This window comes from Oncorhynchus keta, chromosome 12 (genome assembly GCF_023373465.1).
Source record: "Oncorhynchus keta strain PuntledgeMale-10-30-2019 chromosome 12, Oket_V2, whole genome shotgun sequence".
Taxonomy (NCBI): Eukaryota; Metazoa; Chordata; class Actinopteri; order Salmoniformes; family Salmonidae; genus Oncorhynchus; species Oncorhynchus keta.
Window position 1 is genome coordinate 37,519,372 of NC_068432.1, and position 18,362 is coordinate 37,537,733.

Below are 18,362 nucleotides of genomic sequence, written 5' to 3' on the forward strand. Positions count from 1 at the left end.
CAGTCACATGGTCTTATATTTGAAGGGCTTATCATATTTGACGTTTGTTTTTGGTTTGATGGGAAAGCTCTGAGACCTTAATGTAGAGTCCGGGTTAACACTGGGTTGAGGACACCAGTCTTTAGTTGACGACAGCAGCCTTTAGTTGAGTACACCAGCCTTCTCACTTCCTAGAAAGCAAGTCCTCCATGTTCAGACTATGAATCAGACTCAATGTACTGAACTGAGTCATTCATTTGGTTGCTGCAGGGGTCCACATCTTCAGCTGGATATCTGATGCATGACCCATAAACTGTGGCTTAGGGTTATGCACCTGTGTTCCTGCCTGGGTCAACCTCAAAGAATGCAACAGCTAAGAGTGGTTGGGAACGCTTAACATGAAAAGCCAGGCCACCACTCATGGCATTACCCCTTTAACCCTAAATTATAAATGCCAATAAATGATCCAGATGCTTATTTTGTTGTCTTTATTAGTTTAAATATACCCGTAAAGCACTGGCATTTCTTCTTTGGTATTAAAGAAACCATTAAAGCTATACCACCTACAGTGCATTCGGAAAGGATTCAGAGCCCTTCCCTTTTTCCACATTTTGTTATGTTACAGCCTTATTCTAGAATGTATTAAATAAAAAAATGTCCTCATCAATCTACAAACATACCCATAATGACAAAATAAAAACAGGTTTACATGTTTTAAGCAAAATGTATAAAACCCTTTGCTACAAGACCCGCAATTGAGTTTAGGCGCATCCTGTTTCCATTGATCATCCTTGAAATGTTTCTACAACTTCATTGGAGTCCACCTGTAGTAAATTCAATTGATTGGACATGATTTGGAAAGGCACACACCTGTCTATACAAGGTCCCACAGCAAAAACCAAGCCACGAGGTGGAATGACTTGTCCATAGAGCCCCCGAGACAGGATTGTGTCGAGGCACAGATCTGGGGAAGGGTGCCAAAAACATGTCTGCAGCATTGAAGGTCCTCAAAAACAGTGGCCTCCATTATTCTTAAATGGAAGAAGTTTGGAACCACCAAGACTCCTAGAGCCGGTCTCCAAACTGAGAAATCGGGAGAGAAAGGCTTAGGGAGGTGGCCAAGAACCCGGACTTGAACCCGATCGAACATCTCTGGAAATACCTGAAAATAGCTGTGCAGCAACGCTCCCCATCCAACCTGACAGAGCTTGAAAGGATCTGAAGAGAGGAATGGGAGAAACTGCCAAAATACAGGTGTGGAAAGTTTGTAGCGTCATACCATATGAAGACTTGAGACTGCTGCCAAAGGTGCTTCAACAAAGTTCTGAGCAAAGGGACTGAATACTTACGTGAATGTGATAGTTTTACTTTTAATACATGTGCAAACATTTCTCAAAACCTGTTTTTGCTTTGTCAGATGGGGTATTGTTTGTAGATTTGAGGAAAAAAATATTTAATCAATTTTAGAATAAGGCTGTAACATAACAAAATGTGGAAAAAGTCAAGGGGTCTGAATATTTTCCGAATGCAATGTATACTGAGCCCTACGGGCATGGTAAGGATTGTGTTTGTCAGACCATTCCTTAGCCACATCACCGTTCACCAGTCTCTCTTAGCTGGAGACATTCTGCCACAAGCCAATGTTCTGCCAGTCTTTTGAAGCTCATAAAAGGTGGTATCTGTTCTCTCACAGGGGAAGGAGACCGATCAATGATGGTGTGGTCTATGTATCTCATTCACTCAGCTCTGTAATCACACTGCCTTGATTCTAACATGACTAAAGGCAGCCTCTTTCCTGAGGCATCTATGCAGCAACTACAGCCATTAAGTCTCAAGAGATGTAGGATCTTCATTTGAGCCAGTTTTCTACAGCAGGAAAATAATCCAGCAGCAACATGAAATGTGAATTATTGGATTATAATTAAAAGGACAGTTTTGTAGTGCTTAATACATTTATGAGGAAAAATCAAGTGGAAATTAAACTTCAGAAGCACACTCAAATACACTTCAAGTTTTGCATGGCAGGAAAGTTTGTCTGCAACGGCGTGATCAAATGAAGATCCTACATCTGTATGCAGCCACTACATCCTGCAATACTTCAGAGAGAACCGCCTCTTATCTCATACATTAACCACCCTTAATTCCCCCAGCACAACATTTACATTCAGAGCAGGTGTTCAATAAAAGTATTTTAAAAAGGACACTCAAACATGTTGGTTACTAAACTTCAAGCTTAAGGAATTTGAACAGTGAAAGCAGGGGTCTACAGACGTAGAATCTTAATTTGAGCACTTTTGTTGCTCAGAATTTGAAATGGAAACTTGTCGTGTTCAAAATTAGAAAGGCTTCTAAAGTTTGTAATTTCCACTTTAAAATGTCAGACTTGATTTGCCCTAACGAAAAATACATCAACCCCTACAAAAAATGCCCATTGATTATAATCCACATAATTCACAGTTCCTGTTGCTGCAGCATTATTTTCCTGCTAGTAAACTGGCTCAAATTAAAATCCTACATCTGTAGCGTGCCTTCATTTATCTTTATCTTCACAGTGAAACCGCTTTGGCTGGGGCTTTTAAGAGAGTCCTGAATACACAGATTCTTTAAACAAGCCGTTTTCAGATCAGATACTGTCCAAGATCATTATAGCTGGGCATCAAGAGGAGGAAAATAAGAACAATTATGAAAGGAATTTCTCCAGCGGTAGAGCTTTACATGCTTACGTTGGCTCAATAATATCATTTAAAGTACGTCCAGGAGAGGAGGTATAGTGCGACCAATACACAGATTAAATACTTTAGTACAATTTACCTTGGTAGAAGTAGCATTTGAGGTCAAATGTATACAAGTAGGCCAATTTATTTAAATTCATCCTTTGGCCTGAAGGGATGATTTTATGATATGCTGAAGTAAAACTAGCTTTGAGGCAGTAGCATTTAAGGCCAAATGAATACAAATACCTATTCCATGTATCCTTTGGACTAATGGCAGGTTGTATGATCATTGTATGATATGAAAATAGCTGTTCTAAGGATGATGATACACCCACAGTTTGATGGTTGATTGCAAGGGCATTTCTAGCAAATGCCAGATGGGCTGTTCCATTTTTTGCCTATTGGACCTAACACTACTATTGTTTAAGCAAAATTATATTTTTCTGGCAAAAATTGGGGGCTACGAGGAATAAAATGGGCTGGTGTGGGGGCCTCAATGAAAAACATGGTCTAGTATGTTAGAAATGCCAGAGACCATTTCTGGTCCCAGTCCGCCCCTGGTTGGTCGAGGAACATGGTCCAACAGAGAGAAGCCACATCCTTTGTGTCCACGGAGACAAACCACAGCGCAATCTAGTCACATTTGTGGTGAGGGAACCATGTACGCTTCACTCCAATCGCACATAGTTTCATCTGGTGTTGTCTCATTATTTTACTAGGAACTATACAAGGCTGGGGGCTGTTATAGATGCAGGATCTTAATTTGAGCCAATTTATTACAGCAGCAACAGGAAATTTGAATTATGTGGATTATAACGAACATTTTTGTAGGGGCTGATACATTTTGTTGTAAGGGAAAATCCAGTCTGAAATGTCAAAGTGGAAATAACTAACTTCAGAAACCTTTTAACCCTCAAATACCCTGCATTGCAGGACAGTTCTGATCAACAGGCTGATCAACAGGCTGATCAAATTAAGATCCTACATCTGTAGCTTTCAGTGGAATCAAATGCATATGAGAGAAGTAATTTAGGTAGACTGCTGGCAAGAGTCATTGCAGAATGAACCAGAGAGCTACTTTGTGCTGATGAAGGAATCCTTGGCTTTGGGGAGAAGGAGAGAAATCATGCCATAACAGAGTGTGACTTATAGTGTGTGCGCATGTTGGGTAGAAAGGGCTATCATTGAACTGGACTTGAAATTGAAGGTCCCAAATAGCAATGCACATATCCAGATAAAAAAAAAAATATTATATAAATAAACATTTGCTTATCATACAGTGAAAACATACTAACGCAGCAATACCCTCTGGAGAAATTGCATGCAAGGCCAAGGAAAACAAATCAATTGGCTTTCAATGAAACAGAAACGAAAGGCAATCCCAAGTGGATTTTGAGGATAAGGGTTGATTGTCACTACAGAAAATGTTAATGTTGGCTATCCTCCTATCCTTAGGCCCTGGAAAAATGCTGCTGGCTGAACAAAAGACTGCTTTAAGTAGAAGGTACAGTACGCCCGCCACCTAACCCTTATTTCAGTTACGGCACCTCTCCCCAAACAAGAGGCGGTTTTCCCCGAACGCCCTCACATGCCTGTCAAGAGGATCAGCAGAGAGCAGGGTGTCTGAGTGCTACTTGTTACATGATGAAGTAACCCTCATGGCAAACGCATGCAATCCTAGTCATGTCAAATCTTCACTTACATGCCAGAAACTACACCCCATGTTTTGGTCACACACTCTCAGCCACACCACTGCCACCATCCATTTCTCTAAGTGTCTATTACAGCTTTAAGAACTTGTTACTCCATACATTAGAAACTAGCTATAAAATTGGTAAAAATCAACAAAAATGTGGAGACTTGACTTTCCAAGTGCCATTAAATCCATGTTTATTTAGGGATGATAAACCAGAGAGAAAAACATTCACAGTATTTCATTCATCTCCCCAACATTAGAAAATTAGAACATTAGAAAAATGTTGTGCAGCAAAGCCTGCGTAAGCCTTAACAATTATACAAATAGGTTCTTCTCTATACAAAAATACCTGTGGGAATTTTTTTTGACATTTCTTCACAACTATTATTTTCTAAAATAATTGTTTCCCTCGAGTTGTTCTTTACTTTACCGCATGACTGAAAACTGGACAGAAATGGGGAAAATGACAATTTAACACCAACTAGGTCTGCTATGGCACCACGTGTACCTGAATAACAACCCTTCATATGTTAACCTTTCTACGCAAAGCTAAATATAGCAAGACAGATACAAGTCTGGAAAGACGGTATTAGTGGAAGAAGAGAATGGTTTACGAAGAAGAGAATGGAAGGTGAATTTGGTCTCTTTAGGAAGCTATGCAGAGGTAGGATGTTGTCATGGTCAGTTTCTCTAGAGTTGCATTGTATAAGGTCCCGGTAAGGAAACAGACAGTGATTCTGTCTAGATGAAGGCATAAGGAAAGAGCTTGGCACAGACATGGCAGGACTCTAACTAACCATTTGACAAATCAGCAATTCATAAATGTATCCATGCTAAATTAAGCCATAATCTCACAATTTATGATAAATTCTAAGAGTCATATTATGATACTCATCTTTTATTAAACTTAAATCTACATGGTTCCTTCAACATCTCTGTAGTGTTTTTGAGGGGAAACTTAGCTGCGTGGCGGAGGGCCAACTGAAGCTACATTCACTAAATCCTTCTTCTTGAAGCCTCTAATCACATGTAACACATTACCACTACATCACAAAGCTGGTCATTACACTAAGCACAGTCAACCAAACGCATTCAAGAAAGAAAAAAAAACATACAGTTAGTGATTAGAGTAACTAGAGTAATTAGAGTAACTATTACTGACAATGGCTTTACATTGAAGTTAACAGTTGCTGCTAGGCCAAGGAGCTAAATGCAAATCAATTTGACACTTGTGGTACGATTCGGTCAGGTCAAATACAAAAAATCTAACTACAGTATAAAACTGGAAAATGAACGAACATTGAAAAATCTAAAAAATAAAATGTAAAAAAAGGTGACACTTGTGCTTTTTTCCTTGCTTTGAAAAAGAGGGTGAGAAGAAAATGCTCCTGGTGAGAAAGAGAACAGCTACTCATCATCGCAAAAAAACTGTTCAGAAAAAAAGGGAGGAAAACTTGTTGCCAGGAGAGGAGACGACAACATTAATGCTACGTCTAACTATTAGCTTGTTTGTGCCCACTCCTCTCCCCTCTGGACGTGTGATGCCCTGGACTTCGGTCTGACGGGCCCGGGTCCTACTGCACCAGCCACGACTCACTGGCTGGCCTCACGGACTTTAGCCTGCAGTGCGTCGCAGGTCTTCTTGGCATCTCCAAGTAACATGGCTGTGTTGGGCTTGTAGAAGATGGGGTTGTCCACGGCAGCATAGCCCACTCCCAGAGAACGCTTCATTACAACCACCTAAGAGACAGGGACACACACACGGCCTCAGCTAAGACATTTACACAACTGAGGAAAAAAAACACCTGATAAGTTGTTCTATCCTACATTTACAAATAATCAAAAGCAATGCAATCACCCAGTTGTTTTCCCTCTTCAAACTCAAAATCATGATGTGGCAAATTAGCTAGAGCTCCAAATGTCATTACTGCTATACCACCTCTTGTCTAGTTTGGTAAAGACTTCAGATGTTAAACACTTATCTAAGAACAAACCCTTAACAGGGGTACAAATGTTGCACCTGCATGTCCTGTAAGTTGGAGATGGATGGGGAAGGGTTCCATTTGGAGGAGAATGGGGAGAAGAGTGTTTGTCTCACAACTAAGGGGTACTTAAGTTGAGGCCATTTACAAAATGAAGCATCATTAGTGTCTGAATTTGCAGTCTAGGCAGAGAGAGAGAGAGCAGGTCTTGGGAAATGGATTGGAGCATCCCGTGATGCCGTTATAATCCCGTTATAATTGAATAAGTAAAACCAGAGCAACACTCTCAGCCTTTTACTCCCTGCTATTTGACACGCTGAATGATACTTGGAACAGAAGCGCCGCATATCAAGACACAAAAATCAACAGGAGGAACGTCGGAAACCCCTCAGAGGCAGGGGAGGATCAGTGGTGGCCAGGTGACTCAAGACACAGTGAAGTGTTCCCATGCCACAGTCCCACCCACAAAACCTACTCTAAAACAAAAACTTAAACATTCTAAGTTACACACACATTCATACAAAAACACAAGTAAGCATGTACTGAATCACAAACACCCACTCCCACTCTAAAACCCTCCTGTGAGAGAAGACTAAAAATGGATCCCACTATGGTAGTGGTTCAGGCCAGGATTACAGTAAGGATCTGGGACACCCAGGCAGGCCTACCCTAGCCAGCCTCTAGGCAGGGCCTCTCCCAGTCCTAACTCCCAGGCCAGCGAGGGTACAGTACCAAAGGAATGCCCTCTGCCTGCTCTGCCAAGCTTGGCTATGGTGGCATAGAGGAGCCCCGCCCAGTTTGTTTATATCTACAGCCAGACTGCACATAGAGCCCAGACCAGCACACCCACCCACTCTACAGTCTGACCGACCCCACACAGTATCACATAAACATGAGCCACAAGTGGAAGGTTATTAATTCAAGTGTCTGAGTCACTGAAGAACAATGAAAATAATATTTTCAACAGTAGTGCAGTGAGTCCAGGGGATGTAAACACACAGGTCACTCCAGCTCAGAGTAGAGGGGTGGGATGCTGGTAGTCTTAAAGTTCTATGATTTCCCAAGGGAACCTTTGGAAATTAGGGGTTTTAAAGTAGGGTGATGAGGCATATGAATCCCACTTTTAGGGAACGTTTCACTCGGACGCTCCAAAAATGTCATAATTCCAGAGGGAGCGAGTCACCACTAATGGAAGCCGTGTGAGATCTGTGCCTGCTTGAGCTACACCTAGGTAGGGACCTATTGCCTCTGTGACAAAGAGTACGAGATGCATGTGTGTGTTTGCATGTGAAAAGAGGCCTGTCTTTCTCTCTAAGGGTGCATCCAAGTCTGGGACAGACTGGAACAGAAAATAAGAACAGCCGCTTTCTGAACCAATGTTAGTCGCTCCAGGAGAAGTTGGCGAACCTCCAAAACTAAACTTTCACCATGGAGAGAGACAGATTAAATCCACTCAAGCCATTCTGTAACTGTCAGAATATGACGGGGCTGCAGTACCATTCTCTACCCCTTTTTCCATTTTGAAGTGTGAAACCAATGGACTAGTGTAGAAAATATGGTAGATCTTCTTTCTAGACCATGCAGGCTCCTCCCTCTCACCTGTTTGGACTTCCACACTTCCAGGACAGGCATGCCAGCAATGATGGAGTTGGGATCCTCCAGGGCTGCAGAGTTCACCGTGTCGTTGGCGCCGATCACCAGAACCAGGTCCGTTTCTGAGACACAGGGAAAGAGAATCATATTAGTTCACAGTAAACCACAGAGACAATGGGGTAATTTCAAACATGAACGCGTGAAGAGATAGATGAGGGTGAAAGCAAACATACCAGCAAAGTCCTCGTTGATCTCCTCCATCTCCAGCACGATGTCATAGGGTACGCCCGCCTCAGCCAATAGCACGTTGAGCTGCCCAGGCATACGACCAGCCACGGGGTGGATACCAAACCTGCAAGAGAGAAGGATCGCCATCTTATTCACCTCCACGGCTTGTGGCAATGCAAGGACAAGGGTTAGGAAACCCTTGTAGCTGAAAGTATTATAATAGTTTGGCTATTGACAAAAGTTCGAGATACTTCGGGATTTTGGCAATGAAGCCCTTTATCAGAGTCAGATTAATTTTGATGTCTCAGCATCCAGTATGAAAGATGTTAGAGGCAGTTCCGCGAGCCATTGCTACGTAGCATTAGCACACTGGCTGGAAGTCTATGGTAACAGCTATCATGCTTCCAGTCACTGTGCTAACACTAGTTAGCAACTTCCTTCAAACTGCACCCAGACACATAAAATGGAATCCACGATGTCATCTGACTTTGGAGAAGTAGATAAAGGGCTTCAGTGCCAAAATCCCAAAGTACAGGATGGAGGGGCCATGATGTTAGTAGAGGGGTGGTTTGAGTTTGAGGGCCTGTTTTAATGTCAGAGGTCATTAAGGGCCTGAGAAGCAGGGGAAATGGGTTGAGGATGGAGGATAAGAGGGCCCTACGGATAGACACTGGAGCAGCAGGTTTATGACCAGAGATTAAAAGCAGAGATCAGAGCAGCTGCAACCCACTCACTTAAATCAAATCAAATCTTAGTAGTCACATGCGCCAAATACAACAGAACTTACAGTGAAACGCTTACTTACGACACCCTAACTAACAATGCAGTAAAAAAAAAAAATATATGAATAAGAACTAAAAAGTAACAAGTAATTAAAGAGCAGCAGTAAAATAACAATAACGAGACTATATACAGGGGGGGTACCGGTACAGAGTCAATGTGCGGGGGTAGCGGTTAGTCGAGGTAATATGTACATGTAGGTAGAGTTATTCAAGAGACTATGCATAGAAGATGACAACAGAGTAGCAGCGGTGTAAAAGAGGGGGAGGGATGGTCTGGGTAGCCATTTCATTAGATGCTCAGGAGTCTTATGGCTTGGAGGTAGAAGCTGTTTAGGAGCCTCTTGAACCTATACTTGGCGCCCCGGTACCGCTTGCCATGCGGTAGCAAAGAACAGTCAACGGACTAGGGTGGCTGGAGTCTGACAATTTTAGGGCCTATTGCCTGAGTCGTCTCGTTCCCCCTCTCCTGCTCTATCCAGACACTCATCTCTCCAGCCATTATCAATCAGTCCCCGATTTACACACACACACACACACACACACACACACACACACACACACACACACACACACACACACACACACACACACACACACACACACACACACACACACAGGGAACTTTGCTACACACAAGGGTATTCAGTGTGCGGAGTTAAGTAACCGGTTAGCTACATAATGCAATGCACATGTTACAGTGTTGAAATGGGAGGGGGCTTGGCTTTCACAAGAAATGCTAATCAGAGCAACATCAGACTGTGTGAATTACATTATATTACTGATACATTAGGAAGAATATCCATCTCTTGAGCTCCAAACAGTGGCAGCCCCATGGCCCGCCCTCATAGCAGCCCAACATCCCCACCCAATTATCCAGCCGAGAGAGAAGGGGAGGAGGAACGGGACTACAGAATCTGGCCACTCTGGCCACCCACTTCCTCCTCTAATCAACTGCAAATGCTCTAAGTAGCAGCAGCTGCTGGAACCTCAGATCAAACGAATGAAAGAAAATTACAAAAGCTTCCGGTGTGCCTTACCCCTTCCCTTCTCTCCTCTCTCCGGTGTGCCTTACCCCTTCCCTCCTCTCCTCGGTGTGCCTTACCCCTTCCCTCCTCTCCTCGGTGTGCCTTACCCCTTCCCTCCTCTCCTCGGTGTGCCTTACCCCTTCCCTCCTCTCCTCGGTGTGCCTTACCCCTTCCCTCCTCTCCTCGGTGTGCCTTACCCCTTCCCTCCTCTCCTCGGTGTGCCTTACCCCTCCTCTCCTCTCTCCGGTGTGCCTTACCCCTTCCCTCCTCTCCTCTCTCCGGTGTGCCTTACCCCTTCCCTCCTCTCCTCTCTCCGGTGTGCCTTACCCCTTCCCTCCTCTCCTCTCTCCGGTGTGCCTTACCCCTTCCCTCCTCTCCTCTCTCCGGTGTGCCTTACCCCTTCCCTCCTCTCCTCTCTCCGGTGTGCCTTACCCCTTCCCTCCTCTCCTCTCTCCGGTGTACACATTCCTCCTTTTGCGCTGCTCTCCTTCTCTCTCCCCCCTTTCACCTTCCTCTCCTCTCTACAGTAAGCCCCAACCCTGTCCTTTCCTCTCCTGAGGAATTGTTTTTATTTAATCAAGTTTAGAAGTCTATAATGTAACAAAATGTGGAAAAAGTCAAGGGGTCTGAATACTTTCCGAAGGCTCTGTACACACAAAATATCTAATGAAGGGGTTAAGGCGATAGCTTTGGTTACAGTGTATTCTGAATTTATTCAGACACCCTACAATTTTCCACATTTTGTTACAATCCAGCATTTTCTAAAATTAATATTATTTGTTTTCCTCATCAATCTACACACAATTCCCCATAATGACAAAGTGAACAGGTTTAGACATTTTTGCAGATGTATTAAAAATAAACAAACCCCCCTTATTTACATAAGTATTAAGACCCATTGCTATGAGATTCAATATAAAGCTCAGGAGAATCCTGTTTCCATTGATCATCCATGAGATGTTTCTACAACCTGTGGTAAATCCAATTGATTGGACATGATTTGGAAATGCACACACCTGTCTATATAAAGGCCCACAGATGACAGTGCACGTCAGAGCAAAAACCAAGCCAGTAGGTTGAATGAATTGTCTGTAGAGCAACGAGACAGGATTGAGTTGAGGCAGAGGTCTGGGGTAGGTAGGGTACCAAAACATTTCTGAAGCAATGAAGGTTCACAAGAACAGTGGCCTTCATCATTATTAAAATGGAAGAAGTTTGGAACCACCAAGACTCTTCCTAGAGCTTGCCCCTGGCCAGAATGAGCAAACAGGGGAGAAGAGCCTAGGTCAGGGAGGTGACCAAGAACCAGATGGTCACTCTGACAGAGCTCCAGAATTATTCTGTGGGGATGGGAGAACCTTCCAGAAGGACAACCATCTCTGCAGCACCACCAATCAGGCCTTTATAGTAGAGTGGCCAGACGGAAGCCACTCCTCAGTAAAAGGCACATGAAGGCCCGCTTGGAGTTTGCCAAAATGCACCTACAAGAAACAATATTCTCTGGTCTGATGAACCCAAGATTGAACTCTTTGGCCTGAATGCCAAGAGTCACGTCTGGAGGAAACCTGGCACCATCCCTACGGTGAACCACGGTGGTGGCAGCATCAAGCTGTGGGGATGCTTTTCAGCAGCAGGGACTGTGAGACTAGTCAGTATCGAGGAAAGATGAACGGAGAAAAGTACAGAGAGATCCTTGATAAAAACCTGTTCCAGAGAACTCAGGACCTCAGACTGGGGTGAAGGTTCACCTTCCAACAGGACAACGACCCTATGCACAAAGCCAAGAGAACGCAGAAGTGGCGGACTTGAACCTGATAGAAGAGACCTAAAAATAGCTGTGCAGCGACACTTCCCATCCAACCTGACAGAGCTAGAGAGGATCTGCAGAGAATAGGAGAAACTCCCCAAATACAGGTGTGCCAAGCTTGTAGCGTCATACGAAAGACTCGTGGCTGTAATCTATGCTAAAGGTGCTTCCACAAAGTACTGAGTAAAGGGTCTGAATACTTATGTATAAATGTGATATTTCAAAAACTGTTTTTTGCTTTGTCATCATGGGGTAGTGTGTGTAGATTGATGAGAAAAAAACAAATACATTTTAGAATAAGGTTGTAACATAAAATGTGGAAAAAGTCAAGGGTCTCAATACTTTCACCAGGGTAATGAAGGTGTTCGGGCCAATTTCCCTCCATTTTCTTCCACCACTGAGCACATTTCAGGTCTGCTGAGCGTAAACTTGAACGTTGTGAAAATTCTTTGCATCTTCCGGCGCATTTACTGAGTACACTGAGGCTGTACCCGCTTTAAGTTGACAGTTTTAACAGTGGCTCATAATGTATGCCTACCAGAGTAGCCTATCATCAAAAAAATGCATCATTTTAACATGGAAATAGTTGTTCCATCATTCAGCCTACAGTAGCAGCCAATGTGTGGTGTTCAATGCTTACATTCCATGAGACTTACAAATAATAATAATACATGCAGGGCTTGACATTAACCTGCTAATCTACTTGTCTTTCAGACAAGGTGACTGAAAATGTTTGATGCAAGTAACCACTTTACAAAGTAAAATGAGTTATTATTCCCATACCATTATTACAGAGAATCAGACAAATGATGCTATGCTCTGCCTATTGGCTACTTAGCTTATTCAAGACCGTCTCAAAATACAACACTTTACCTGACTCGCTTTTCAAAGATGCACACATTTTGTGCTCTTGTTGGAAGCAGTCACTCCACCACTGTTGACTAGAAATGAGTTATAACTGTGCTAATAATGCACTAACTAGCAAAGAATATGAACAAATGTGCACAGGTGGCTAAATGCAGCTCTCACTAAGATCTCAAAACAAGCGTAGGGTTGGTTATCTGTTTACCAGGGTACTGAAGGGGTTAGGGCCATAGCTTTGATTATCCTTTTACCGGGACCCTCACCTGACTTTCTTGCCCTGCTCCTGCAGCATCTTGACCAGTTCAGCGATGGGGTACTGGGCCTTGGCAGCACACAGACCATAACCTGAAGGACAGGAACACAGACAGTGAGGGAACCCAGTCTTCCGTAAAAACTAGCAGCTTTCAAAATAACATTTTCACATTTGCTTTGAAAACCTGTGAACTGCTGTTAGAAAAACAGAAGGAACACAATAAAATAAACTGGGAGAAACTGTCTACATTGACTGACTGGCACGTCTTAATGCAAAAAAAAAAAAACTGACTTCCACCTCTGAATTGTGATTTTAAAAAATGCTTGTAGAAATATCAAACATATTCAGGCAATCCCAGAGATTCTGACCCGGATATTGATATCGTAGATGATTAAAACACACTGGCATAAATCCTTATCGAACTTGCTTCAAAAGAATCCTAATATAAACAGTTTGAACATTTCGGAAATAAATGTTATTTCTCCGTTTTTGGTTTAGACAACAGGTATTTGGGCACCGTGAAACTGATCAAACCAGAACAGTGATAACAAGAAAGTTATTCAAACCAACATATCCCAGCAATAGGGAATTAGGGAGTTTTTCTGTTGAGTATAATTTTAGAGGACCAGCGGATACCCAGAGGAACGGAGGATGTCTGAGGGCTCAGGCATAAACAAGTCTACTAACCTACTTTATCTGCATGGTTGGGTTTAAATTGCAGAATATGGTTTTGATAATAATCCTGCATACAAGGGGAGCTCTTTCCTCTCATTTCAACAAGACCGGAGGTAAAATAACAGAGCCTTTTATTTTATAAAACAATAAACAAACGCTGTAAAATAAACAGAAAGGACATCAAGGCTGAAAATAAAAATCAGTTGTGAAATGATTTCAAATCCCTTTATCTGAAGACGTTCAGTGGGAGCATGTGCAGGATTCTGGAGGAGGGCAAACAGAAATCAATTATGTTACTGTTAAAGGAGCAATCTGTGATTGCTATGTCCATTTTGGACTTTACAATTGATGATACATGGCCATTGATTCTTCAAGAATATAATTTATAAAATGCCACATGAGTTTCCAACTGCAGATTGCCCATGTAAGGATGATGGTATCAAAGTACTGATGGAAAATTACTTATTCTGCAAAACAAAGATAGTGGGATTTTCATAGAGGTACAGTGCGTTCAGAAAGTATTAATACCCCTGCACTTATTCCACATTTTGTTGTGCTACAGCCTGCAGTCAAAATAGATTTAATAAAAACAAATGATCACCTATCTACACACAATACCCCATAATGAAAAAGTGAAAATGTATTTTCTGGGCAAATTTATTTAAAATTAAATACCGAAATCTTTCATTTACATACAGTGTTCACATCCCTTAGCATTTTTCTTATTTTGTTGCCTTACAACCTGGAATTAAAAATGGACAATTTGGTGGTTTGTATCATTTGATTTACACAACATGCCTACCACTTTGAAGATGCAAAATATTTATTTATTTATTGTGAAACAAACAAGAAATAAGACAAAAAAAACAGAAAACTTGAGTGCATTACTGTTCACCCCCCGAATTTCCCTGTATTTAGCAGCATCCATCAATGAAAAACATCCCCACAGCATGATGCTGCCACCACCATGCTTCCCCTGTGGGGATGGTGTTCTCGGGGTGATGGAGGTGTTGGATTTGCGCCAGACATAGCATTTTCCTTGATGGCCAAAAAGCTACATTTTTGTCTCACCTGACCTGAGTACCTTCTTCAATATGTTTGGGGTGTCTCCCACATGCCTTTTGGCGAACAACAAATGTGTTCGCTTATTTCTTTCTTTGAGCAATGCTTTTTGCTGGCCACTCTTCCGTAAAGCCCAGTTCTGTGGAGTCTACGGCTTAAAGTGGTCCTATGGACAGATGTTCCAATCTCCGCTGTGGAGCTACGCAGCTCCTTCAGGGTTATCTTTGGTCTCTTTGTTGGATCTCTGATTAATTCCCTCCTTGCCTGGTCCATGAGTTTTGGTGGATGGCCATATTCTTTCCATGTTTTAATAATGGATTTAAGTGGTGCTCAGTGGGATGTTCAAAGATTCTGATATTTTTTATAACCCAACCCTGATCTGTAAATCTCCACAACTTTGTCCCTGACCTGTTTGAAGAGCTCCTTGGTCTTCATGGTACCGCTTGCTTGGTGGTGCCCCTTGCTTTGTGGTGTTGCAGACTGAGGCCTTTCGGAACAGGTGTATATATACACTGAGATCATATGACAATTAAATCAAGTCCACCTTTGTGCAATCTAACTAATTACGTGACTTCTGAAGGTAATTGGTTGCACCATATCTTATTTATGGGCTTCATAGCAAAGGGAGTGAATACATATGCACGCACCACTTTCCCATTACATTTTTATTTTTTTATATTTTTTTAAGTTGTTTTTTTAATTTCCATTCACCAATTTGGACTATTTTGTGTATGTCCATTACATGAAATCCAAATAAAAATCCATTTAAATTACAGGTTGTAATGCAACAAAATAGGAAAAACGCCAAGGGGAATGAATATTTTTGCAAGGCACTAAGTATTCACACACCGGAGTCAATACATGTTAGAATCACCTTTGGCAGTGATTACAGCTGTGAGTATTTCCCTTAAGTCTAGAAGACCTGGATTGTACAATGTTTGCCCATTATAGTTAAAAAAATTCTTCAAGCTTTGTCAAGTTGGTTACTGATCATTGCTTGACAGCCATTTTCAAGTCTTGCAATATATTTTCTAGACGATTTAAGTTAAAACTAACTAGGCCACTCAGGAACATTCAATGTCATCTTGGTAACCAACTCCTAGTGTTTTAGGTTATTGTCCTGCTGAAAGGTGTATTTGCTCCCAGTGTCTGGTGGAAAGCAGACTGAACCAGGTTTTCCTCTAGGATTTTGCCTGTACTTAGCTCCATTCCAGTTTTTATCCCACAAAAACGTATTTGCGGATGACAAGCATACATATAACATGATGCAGCCACCACCATACTTGAAAATATGAAAAGTGGTGGTCAGTGATGTGTTGGATTCTTCCCAAACACTGTATTCTGGACAAAGTTAAGTTCTTTGCCACATTTATTGTATTTTTACTTTATTGCAAACAGGATGCATGTTTTTTCATATTTGTCTTCTGTACAGGCTTCCTTCTCTTCACGCTGTCATTTAGGTTAGTATTGTGGAGTAACTAAAATGTTGATGATCCATCCTCAGGTCTCCGATCACAGCAATTCAACTCTGATTTAAAGACACCATTGGCCTTATGGTGAAGCCCCTGAGCGGTTTCCTTTAGCTCCGGCAACTGAGTTAAAAAGGACACCTGTATCTTTGTAGTGACTGGGTGTATCGATACACCATCCAAAGAGTAATGAATAACTTCACCATGCTCAAATGGATATTTCATGTTTGCGTTTTCTATTTGTACACATCTACCAATAGGTGGCGGTCTTTGCAAGGCATTGGAAAACCTCCCTGGTCTTGATGGTTGAATCAGTGTTTGAGATGAGGTAGTCAAGACATATTAAGAGTCTAATTTTTAATGAATTTGTAAAAATGTCAATAAAAATGATTCCACTTTGACATTGAGGTGTGTGTAGGCCAGTGACACAAAATCTCAATGTAATCCATTTTAAATTCAGGCTGTAACAACAAAATGTGGAAAAAGTCAAGGGGCGTGAATACCTTCGGAAGGCACTGTATATCGTCAGAATGTGTACATTATAAGCTGTAAGAGCACATGCATTGCTCCAGTAAGTGTGGTTGGCTGAACATTTCTAACTTACCAGGTAAGTCTTTACTTACTGTTCGTCACCATTCCAAAGCCAACCTAGGCCTGTCAAACATGATACGGACCATCAACACTCATCTGTCATATGGCCCGTGCAGAGTTCAGAAACCCCTCACTGAAATTAGCACCATCCAAGAGAGAAACAATAATTCAAAGCAAATGGACAATTTAAAGCCTCAATTGCTGTTAACAATGTTTGATTGGCCTGTCACAACAGCTGTCAAATACTCAGCTTTAAACATAGCATGTTGCACTGAACATGTCTGTCTACGGTCTATTCTAGCTTCTTAATGATATATATATATATATATATTAAAAAATAATAATAATAATACGGACTCAAACACAAGGTTTTCTCCAAACGAAAACAAGTCCGTCCAGACAAGACCCATGTTTATAAAAATAAAAAAAAGTCTTAAACGTTTCCACAGATGTCAATCAAGAAAAGTGACTGCGACTGGTCCAATTATAGGAAATGTGAACAGGAAAACAAGACTGCCCCGGTTCCAGCTCGGGCCTGGTGTAGTTTTGTGCACTGGAGTCAGATGGAGAACCTGGGACCCACTGACAGACCACAACACAGCAAGCAACAGTGGAACAGTGCACCATAACACCAGGCCTCAGAAGCTGAGGATCACCTTTCAGTCTGGCAGGACTAGCTGGCACGTAAACACCAGGTAAATTGGAGAAATTAGGAGAAGATGCTTGAAAATATTGTTCAGGTACAAAAAAAGTCTGGGTTTCCAGGAGTCAGTTAGACCACTGTGTACTTTGAGGATTCAGAACATCCTCCACAATAGATACATAGATCCTAAGTCTCCACCACTGTCTACAGATGCCCGTGGTTTAGATCAATGTTAGATAGACAGGGTCTAACGTCTGGGTCAGGACACCCTACGGTTGAGCCTTGCTGGACGGCTAGAAGACCAGGGGTATTGTGTTGTGCTTGGCCCCACATGCTTGTTTACTCTGGAGTGGCCACATGTTTATATTTACTTTCTCTACATTTATCCTCCCACATCTCATCGCCACTCCATCTGTCCTGGGGTGATGAATAAAACGAGTGAAAATTTGTCACTCATTGAAAGTAAGTCTGGTAGATATGTTCTTTGTGCACTAGTTCTATGCTTCCCATTCTTAAGTTTAGTTTTTGAGTCTTTAAATTTCAGTTTTGCACACCAGCTTCAAACAGCTGAAAATACAATATTCTTGGATATTGAAAATATATTTCACAGCGGTTTAGGTGGTACAATGACTCTCTACACGACAATAACTTTGTTACATACAGTGGAATTAGGCTAACTATTACACATTTTGCAACCTGAATATGGCAAGGCAATTTTTGCATATTAAGTGAGAAGTAGGCATTGTTCTGAAGCTTAAAAATAAAGGAAAGTACCACAGATTCCTGGCAATTTCTCACATGGAATAGCCTTCAATTATCAGAACAAGAATAGACTGACGAGTTACAGAAGGTATTTGTTTCTGGACATTTTGAGCCTGTAATCGAACCAGCAAATGCAGATATTCAACTAGTCTAAAGGAGGACATTTATTGTTTCTTTAAATCATTTCTGATGTCTTCACTATCATTCTACAATGTAGAAAATAGTGAAAAACCCTTG

At 41.9% G+C, this 18,362-nt stretch overlaps 1 protein-coding gene across 2 annotated transcripts in view; it reads right to left on the bottom strand.

The window, feature by feature from the left end:
• Positions 1-4,566: 4,566 nt before the first annotated feature.
• LOC118391447 (NAD(P) transhydrogenase, mitochondrial-like) overlaps positions 4,567-18,362 on the bottom strand; it is a 71,166-nt gene continuing 57,370 nt past the window's right edge. For both annotated transcript variants that reach the window (XM_035782856.2, XM_035782857.2), the window contains exons 18-21: positions 12,934-13,015; positions 8,198-8,316; positions 7,971-8,086; positions 4,567-6,129 (exon numbers count right to left, since the gene is read on the bottom strand). In XM_035782856.2, the coding sequence (XP_035638749.1) occupies positions 5,983-6,129; positions 7,971-8,086; positions 8,198-8,316; positions 12,934-13,015 (464 nt within the window). In that variant the 3' untranslated portion in view covers positions 4,567-5,982. The remainder of the gene's footprint in view (positions 6,130-7,970; positions 8,087-8,197; positions 8,317-12,933; positions 13,016-18,362) is intronic.